Here is a 9,722-nt window from a genome sequence, read left to right on the forward strand (position 1 = left end):
GAGAAAAGAAGGAGGGAGAGAGAAAGAGAGAGAGAAATGGAGAAAAGAAGGGAGAGAGGGAGAGAGAGGGAAAGGGAGAGGGAGGGAGAGAGAAAAAGAGAGAGAGAGGGGAGAGGGAAGGAGGGAAAGAGAGAGAGACAGGGAGGAAGGGAAAGGGAATGAGAGAGAGAGGGTGAAGGAGGAGAGGGAGAGGAAGATGTGAAGTTATGGGAGGTGGGAGGCACCAAGGACATGACTTTGTTTTAGAATGGTGACAGGGTTCCAGCCTCCCACTGTATATGGATTGTCTATCCCTAGGTGTGGGTATCTCTAGTGGTATCTCAGGCAACCCACACAATCAGAGGAGGGGGCCGGATTAGGTGTCACTTGAGTTAGTGCTAGGCCTCAGTAGGAGAGCCCAGGTGCTCATGCAATGGCATTGGGGGTCTCTAGGATTTAGTCATGGCATTCGATACCATCTTGGCTTGTTTCCAAACTGCACTGAGAATGCTACTAGGGAGGGAGAGGAAATAGATTTTTGTTTGTTCAAGAGAAGGTTAATGGATTCCCGTCTCTCCCTTGTAAAATGATAACGCTTGCTTTGTCTCAGTCATTTCGCACTGTTGCAAGTCTCTGGCTCTCCTAGCTAGAGTGCTCTCAGCACTAGCTGCCCTTAGGATCCCTGATGTGAAAGCTAAGCCTGGCGTCTCCTCAGAATAGAAGCTGTTTGTCCCCCTGTGTGTGGTCCCCATTCTCAGGCTGATCTCAGACATTTCATTTCTTTTTATAGATCATCATTTCCCTCTCCCCTTAACTCCCTCCCCACCTCCCCCCAAGCAAAGAGTCACAAGCATAATAGATCAAGCAGAAATATTCAGATAAATGTGGATTTGTTTGAATCCTGGGAAACCAGACTTGGCCCGAGTTACCGTGGTTGGGCTCCGGCCCAAAGGAATGAAATCCCCACCCAGGTCTGAACTTTATCTACTAAGGAGCAAATGACTTATTTTGCAGGGTGGCCCCCTATGATCAGTCCTGTCACGTCAGATGCAGGACCTCATAAATCTAAGTCATCCATCTTAGCTGCTCTTCTAATCGACTCCAGCACACTTAGCTGGCTTTAATTATAGGCAGAAATTGCATTTCAGGAAGCAAGGAGAAATCATTTGCATGGCGTGAATTTGTGCATTAAATCATGTGGTTCATTTGAGATGGTGGTGGGGATAAGAGGGTTCTGGAGGGAAAGAGTGGGGGCTCCTCTCTCCCGAGTTGCACACTGATTGCACGAATTGTAATCAGTTGCTCGGCTCCCACTGAACCTGTTTTCCTTTTTGCCTTAGGATGCACCGAGAAACCAGAGAGGTCGAGAAGAAGCCGCCGACGCTGAGGACCGACGCCAAGGGGGACTATGAAAAGCCTCTATCGGACAAGAGCTTCGCCAGACAATCCATCTCACCTTTCACCTTCTCAGGTCAAGATTATAATAAAACGAATAAAGTGGAGAGTGCCGAGACATGGATGAAGACAGCCAACAAATCCAAGAGTCACTCGTCGACCACATCCCCGACAATAGACGAAAAACCTCCAAGCACCTCCTGGGCCCTTTCTGAGTTTCTCGAGGGACTCCGGAAACAACAGACGGATAAAGAGAAGGACGCCTTAGGAGAAGAAGACTGGCCCACTTTGCCCATCTACCAAACCATCGGCGCCTCGTCTCTGCGCAGGTCTTTGGAGACAGCGACGCTCCCAGAAAAGTCCGCTCTGGAGACCAACCTGGACAACCCACGATCCGGCCTGTTAAGGTCCACCAGCCTCAAGTGTCTCTCCTGCGACAACTCAGAGTCCTTGCTTTCCTTGCCTGCTCCTTCGAAGTCTGTGTACCGGTCTTGCGAATCCCTCTTGCAGTCGGAGCACTTGGAAAGCAATTTTAACCGGAATCTGAGTTCCTCCGTGGGAGATAACCTGGGCAAGTTCTCCCAGTCCAGGCTGCACCTTCGGAGGCCATGCATCGACACCCCCCTGGAGGAAGTAGAGGACCCGGACCTGGGGAAAGAATCTCTGGTCTTTCAGAACAGAAGGTTTTCCAACCTGCCAGACGAGCCTCTGGAACCTAATTTCAGGGACTGGAAACTGCCGAGATACGAGCAGAAAAGCAAAGTGACTTTTGATGACTATGTTCCAGCCATCCGAAAATCCAAGTCTCCCATCAGAGCCAGCAAGGATAGAGGGGACGGCCTGAAGTCTGGGGCGAGTTTCTTCAAGAGCGATGCTTCTTCGGAATGTCTGTTCCCAGGAACTAGCAGCGCCTTCCAGGAAGACTTGGAATCCAAGGAGGACGCGGAGCACCTGTCCGACTCTTCATCATCTTCCAGCTCCGCCATGTCCTACAGAAGCGCAGACAGCATCAAGAGCCGGCCAGGATCCCTAAAACGAGAGGAGGAGAGTGATAGGAGATCCCGATATGGAACATGGATGGATGCAAAGAGGCAAGATGAGGTGGAAAGCATCATGAAGAAATATCTCCAGAAGTAGGGAATGGTCCAGGTAAAAGGCACCGATGCCCAGCTCTGGAACGGGGGTTCAGAGCAGCAACACTCGTCTCTTGGTCTCATAGAACCCCAAATGGTGGGGTTGAATTTCATTTACACCATCAACATTTTTCTCTTGAGATGTGTGTTTTTAAAGTCTTCCTATCTGAAATAATTTAGTTTTTTTCTATAACTTGTCAAAAGTTCTTGGTTAGGTAAAATTCATTTGAAAGTAAATTCATAGTGGGGCAACTAGGTGGCTCAGTGGATGGAAAGCCAAGCCTAGAGATGGGAGGTCCTGGGTTCAAATCTGGCCTTAGATATTTCCTAGCTGGGTGACCCTGGGAAAGTCACTTCACCCAACTAGCCCTTACCACTCTTCTGCCTTGCAACCAATGTACAGTATTGATTCTAAGAGGGAAGGGAAGATAAAAAAAAGGCAATGATAAAAATAACACTAGTATCTATATAGCACTTTAAAGTTTGAGAAGTGCTTTCTAAACATTAACTCCACTTCACTGGGAATCAAGAATGTCCCATGAGTATCATAGTCCTGAGAATTAAACTTTCAGAATCCCAAACCTGGAGTTGGAAGGGACCTCAGAGGTTGTCATCTCATCCAACCCACTCACTTTCCAGATGAGGAAGCAGAGGCAGATTACTTCCCTGGTTTCTCTAGATTTACTCATCCATAAAACAACAGGCTTCTACAATTGGTTGGGTTACACATCTCGGCATCCTCCTGCTGTGATCAGAGGTAGCCAGAATCACCTTTTCCCTTGCTCCCCATTTCACCCCACCACTATAGTGCCTGAGGCTCGCAGTATTAGTTTCTCCTTAAGGGTCTTTTGGATGCATGGACATCCTGAAGGAGCGATGATGGTACCAGGAAAGGAAAAACACATTACACTGATTGGGTTTTTTATTAACCTCCTTTATACTCGTTGCCACCTAACTGCGGTCAGGGCCCTTAGAAGACAATAGGACAATAATTTTGATGGAGGGGAAGAGGAAGAGAAAAAGATCCCAAAACAATGGGCACTGCTTCCAGAATGGGCCCATGGAATGGAAGGAGGGAAGATAGTTGGGCATGGAGGTAGCAAGAGAGCTCTGGATCCTTGGAAGTAGAGAAGGGGCAGGATGATGGATGAGGGTGGTGATGACGAGTTCCCCCTCCACCCTTGACCATGAAACTCAGTTCTGTCTACAGTACACTTTTTTACATTTACATACATGTTGTCACCCAGACTCTGTCATGGAGGGAGGAGGGCAGGTAACAACTTTCAGTCATTTTATTGTCGTTCAGTCGTGCCCGACTCTTCATGACCCCATTTGGGTTTTTCTTGGCAAAGATACTGGAGTAGTTTGCCATTTCCTTCTTCAGCCCATTTTATAGTCGGTCAAACTGAGGCAAATGGAACCTTGCTGCTAGGGTATCACAGTCAGGAACCTGGAATGTCAAGGACCAAGACCACTTGATGCCCCGAAGGGGATGGATATTGAAAATCTTTCTAGGGGGCAGCTGGGTTGCTCACTGGATAGAACACCAGGCCTGGAGTCTTGAGACTGGACGACTTGGGGTCGACCAAATGTGGCCTCAGACACTCCCTAGCTGGTGACCCTGGGCAAGTTGTTTACCTCTCATTGCCTAGTGCTTATCCCTCTTCTCCCTTGGAACCAATACTTAGTACTGACTCTAAGACAGAAGGTCAGGGTTTAAAAGACAGAAAAGGCTCTATAGGTTATGATCTTGCCCACTCTCTCTTGTTCCCCCTCCCAACCTCTTGAGGGTCAAAGAAGAGAGCCCCCTTTCTCTTTTAGCATCCTCCCACCCTAACACCTAGCCAGCCAAGCCAGGCTTCCTCCTACAGTAGAGGAGAGGACAAAGCAGAGTGAAGTAGGTTTGTAGACCACAATCCACCTTGTGTGGTGCCTGGATAGGAGTGAATCTCCAAACAAACAATGGCTGAGGTTAATGATAAAATCAGAGAATGTTAGAACTGGAAGGGGGCTTGGAACAGGGAATGTCGGAGCTGGGGAGGCACTTAGAGCAGGTAATGCCAAAGCTGATAGAAGCCTTAGAACAGAGAATATGAGATCTAGAATGGCACTTAGAGCATTCAAGATAGCTGTTGTCTTATAATATGAAATATTCATTATCAAAGGATTCTTTGAGAGTCTCTAGACCAACCCCCTCTTATTTTAGGAGGAAACAGATCCAGAGAAGGAAAGTGACTTGTTCAGTGTCACACAGCACTAATGATTGAGTCAGAAGCAGAATGAGGCATCCTTTCCTCTGAGGACCTGAAATCCTTAAAGATAATTCTTAAACCTCTTTGTGTCCAAATTATCATTTCCACCTGAGCTTCCCACTTAGCCTAGGGAGAGATTTCCAGTTAGATTCTAGAATCCTATTCAGTCTTTCTCCTGAACTCCAGGAAATGGGACTGTGACCAAATGAGATTAGACACTCCAAGACCTCCCCCCCCCACTTACCTGGATCCCTTGATGGGCAAAAGGGGCTCCTTGCATAGAATAGCAAGTAGATCTTCTTCATGAAAAAGCCCTATTCCTCCAGAAAGCCCTGTTGGTTCACTCCAAAGCTGCATTCTTCCTCTGCAGTGAATAGGGATGAGCCACATCCAAATGAATTAATGTGTCTCAACAGAAGCTTTCTTCCTGTTCTCAATTACCAGATAATGATCAAAGCTTCATTTACAAGATGACACTTCCAGGAACTGAAGAGAGAGTGGCTTCAAAGGCCATAGAGGGAAGGGATAGCCTATGAGGGACCAGGGTTTCCTTGGAGATTTGGGCAGCATCTTCCATCTGTCTCCTCTCTCCCCCTCTCTGTTTTTAAAAGTCAAACCTCTGATGAGAGCTCAGTGTTGGTAATTATCCTAATGAATTGTGAACATCTCTTAAAAACTATTCCTGTATTTTATTTCCCTAGCCTAGGTCTGGAAATGGACAACCAATGTGTCCTTATCTCAACATGGCAAATGGATCTGGGTTAGATGTGTTTATTGGCTCATAAATATGTAACCCCCATCCCCACTCCCATCCATAAGGAGACTATGAACAACAGCCCCTTACTAGCTATGGAACCTTGGGCACCTCTCTGCCCTAATTTACCTCTCTGACCATAATTTTGCTCATAAATGTAAGGAGAGAATTTGGTGAGAATTAGAGAGTTAGAGCTGGAAGAAACCCTAAAGGTCATTTTCTAATTTTACAGTTGAGGGCACTGAAGCCTGGAAAAGTTTAAAATTTACCAAGGGTCACTCAGGTAGTGCCATAAATGAGACTTGTTCTCAGGTCCTTGTAACTCTGGAGCCAGTTCCCTGAAAGCTCTTGAAACTCTGGCATTTCTTGTTCTAAAAGCCCTCCTAGCTCTGAACATTCTGTGTTCTAAGGCCCTTTCAGTTCTAGCTTCCCAGGTTTTAAGGCCCTTCCCAGCTCTGATGTCCCATGTTCGAAGACCCCTCCTAGCTCTTCCTCCCAGATCAGCCATTCTCTGTTGTAAGATCCCTTCTGAGAAGCCATCTGGCTTGGTGGACATCGGAGATCAGAAGACCTAAGTTCAAGTCTCACCTCTGACACCTACTGGTTCTGTGCTCCTGGACAAGCCTGTTGATCTCTCATTGTTGCTAGCTGAAGAAGAATTGTTGATAGCTAAACTCACATGCTTCATCTTCTCTTAGAGATAAAAGATTCTTACAGACCATCAAGTTCACTGCTTTATTTTTTTATATAGTGGAAGAAACAGAGGCCAAGAAAAGAGAAAGGACTTGCCCAAGCTGATAAAGTCAGGTGTGAGATCTAGAACCGTGATCTGGCTCCCAAGTGTCAATGACAACTCATTCTATACTTCCCACCTCTGCTTTAGTGTAGTGAGAATCATGAGAAGCAGGATGATGCAGGGAGAAGAGCACTGGAGGTTGACTCAGTGGTCCTAGGTTTAAATCTTGGTTCTGTCCTTTGCTACTCCTATGTGCACTCGAGCAAGTTGCCAAAGCCACATGGTCCTCATTTCTCTCTTCTATAAAATGAGGAGGTTGGACCAGTTAGCCTAGGAGAGATCCCTTCCATACAGATCTATATAGATGACCCTAAAAAACAATCACCTCTATTTCTATATCACTTTCAATTTTACCAACCTCTCTTCTCACCAGCCAGTGAAGTAGACATTGTGAGGATTATTGCCCCCATTTTATAGATGAGAAAACTGAGACCTCAGGGAAATCAATTTGCCCATTTTCTTGGTTAAGTATCCAGCAGTGGGATTCAAATCTAGCTCTTCCTGACTTGTGGAACGAACTCTGAACCCAGAGTCCCAAGAGCTAAATTAAAGTCCTCAATCTGCTCCTTAAAAGCTATATGATCTTGGACCGATCATTACTCCTCCCTAGGCCTCAGTTTACTCTCCTGAAAAAATAGATGGGTTGAACTGAATGGCTTCTGAGGTTCCTATGAGCTCTAAATCTGTGATCTTATAATTCTACTGACTATTTAAACCTGTGTGGCCTTGGGCAAATTCTCTGGTCTCAGTTTGTTTGTCCATAACATGAGGGGATTGGATCAGATGATTCAATAACTAATAACCATATGCATCCATGTGTAGGTGTTGTAATAGATGAAATCTGAAATGGCTGAGGAAAGAAAGGTTCAACCTTCTGAGCATATCAATTTATGAAGCAATACATGCCAATTGCTTAACAAATTTGGATGAGGCCCCTCAGCTTGACACTGGACCCTGAATACAGGGGGAGACAGATTTTTACAGAGTAAAAGAAAATAACAAGATACAAACCAGGATACAAGATTGAGTCATCTCATTTCTAATTGGAGGAAAGTTTAGAGGCTTTCCAAGTTGGGAAGAAGAGATAGAAGAGATATAATTCTCTGAATTCAGAAAAGGAAGTGTTCCATTTCCCCCACGTGTCTGTAAACAATCAAAGGAACAAAGAAATAATAACTGTCCAATGCTGGGCCAGTTTTCAGTTAAGATGTGGGGGATGCTTGAGATGTATAATTGTGAGAAAACTCCTAGTATCCATCTTCAGATCTGACTGGATTTTGGTCAGCATAAACTAGTTCCTCAGTTAAAGGTCTCTAAGCAACAAAAAGAGGTGCTTTGGCTTCTTAGCCATGCAGGGCTAGGTTCAAACAATGCAATAAAATTTTCTCCCATTTCCCGTAACTGAATAAAGTTTTTTCACAAGACATAAATTGGATTAGACTCACAACTGAGTAGAAAGAGAACTAAGCTAAATCCAGAATTGTTACAAGATGTAGTTAGTGTGGTTCACTCAATTCCCACAATTCTCACAGTGGAAGTAGTAAGTACTGTTGGGTGGTCAGTGAGTGGAGAGGTGACTGGCATCCTCCTCAAAAGTCTCCTGAAACAGGTAAGTTCTTGAATGATGATGAGATGGATAAGGAGAAAGGGTCAGAGATTTGCCCAGCCATCTTTTGAGTGACCAATTGATTTCCCCCCAGAGAAGATTTTGGTCATCGTTAGCATATATCCAATGCCAGATATAAATAGTTGAGAGCTGATTAACTCTTTCCTTCCCATCATCTAACGGTGGTATTGTGTACCCAAACTAAGATGTGACTCTTCATCCAATTTTGAAACAGGTAAAAAGTTCTCCTTGACTTCCTTCATCCCCTTCCACAGAATTGGCATTTCTGAGATGGAAGGAACATTCAGGATCACTTCAGTCAACCTATTATCTGAACAGGAATCCCTTCCCTCCAAATCAAGTAGCCATCAAACTTTTGCTGCAGGACTTCCAGTGAAGTGCAGGCCACCCCACCTCCTAGGGCAGCCCATCCATGTCCCTTTGGGACAGCTTTCGATATAAAGATGCTTTTCCTGACCACAAGTCTAAACCTGCCTAACTCCCCTCCATCTATTTTGTTTCCAACAGAACAAGCCCAATCTCCAACTTGATAGCTTTCTGAAAATAGCGGGCATGCACCCTCTCCCTGTCCTCCAGTCTTCTCCAGCCTAAACATTCCCAGATTTTTCACTTGATCCTCATGATTCCAAGGCCCTGTCCTCTCCTGGATACCCTCCTCGGGTCACTCTCCAGCTTATCAATGTCCTTTCTGAATGGCGGTGCCTGAAAATAAACACAATACTTCAGAGAGCATCTGCCCAGAGCTGAGTCCCGAGATGCTCTCATCTCCCGTGTCCCGTGCTAACTCCAGGCATGATTCCCCCTCCTGCTCTGAGTCTCATGCTTGAGGTCCTCTCTTCCTGAATCCATACAATAAAGTTAGGGACAAGGTAGCCCATGGCAGAGGCTTAACCCACTCCTGCTCCTAAATGACCATCCATCTGGCGACTCATTCCTGCAGGATTCCTGCTAGGATGGAGCTGATTTCCCAATTCAAGTCAAGTCATTAATGTTCAATACTTGGGCAGTATCTTATCCCTCCCAGCCTAGATACAAATAGGAGATTCTAATGGTGGGATTTCAGGCACATGGAAAATCAGCTGGGGAGATATTAAGGAGTGAAATCCTTCACCACTCCTCAAACTGTATCATGTCAGCATCAACCTGCTATGGCACAGTAAAAAGAGCTCTAGCTTTCGAGCCAGAGAAACTGAGTTTGAATCCTCAACATCCTCTTATTGTATCTTACTCTGAACATCATCTCTCTTAGCCTTAGTTGTCCCATCTGTAAAATGAAAACATTAGGCTGGGTGATCTCTAATATCCCTCCATCTCTTACTGTCTATATAGCTGCATCTTCATGGCCCCACATAGCCTGGTCCTGAGCTTAGCCTTCATACATGCTCAGGGATCTTAAATGCACCTGGAGGTTGGCTACCTGCTGGCATCCTGATCTGCCTTAAATTAATCCTCCATTGAAGTTTTGGGATCATAGGGCTCTGGGTTTAGGGCTGAACTGGACCTTAGAGATCATCTAGTCCAGCTCTTTCATTTTACAGATGGAAAAACTGAGGCCCAAAGAAAAATAACTTGTTCAAGATCAGGAGGACATTGGGGGTAGCTAGGTGACTAAATGGATTGGGAACCAAGTCTAGAGATAGGAAGTCTTGGGTTCAAATCTGGACTCAGAAACTTCCTAGCTATATGACCCTGAGCAAGTAATTTAACACCCATTGCCTAACCCTTGCCTCTCTTCTACCTTGGAATCAACACACAGTATTGATTCTAAGACAAAAGGTAAGGGTTT

General features: G+C 45.5%; 1 protein-coding gene across 1 annotated transcript in view; it reads left to right on the top strand.

Moving 5' to 3' along the window:
- The window catches only part of MYO18B (myosin XVIIIB), a 352,648-nt gene that overhangs the window by 339,581 nt on the left and 3,345 nt on the right, over positions 1–9,722 (top strand). Inside the window, exon 36 of the mRNA XM_044685471.1 lies at positions 1,320–2,523. Coding sequence (XP_044541406.1) covers positions 1,320–2,511 — 1,192 coding nt within the window. The 3' untranslated portion in view covers positions 2,512–2,523. The remainder of the gene's footprint in view (positions 1–1,319; positions 2,524–9,722) is intronic.

Source organism: Gracilinanus agilis, chromosome 1, assembly GCF_016433145.1.
Source record: "Gracilinanus agilis isolate LMUSP501 chromosome 1, AgileGrace, whole genome shotgun sequence".
NCBI lineage: Eukaryota > Metazoa > Chordata > Mammalia > Didelphimorphia > Didelphidae > Gracilinanus > Gracilinanus agilis.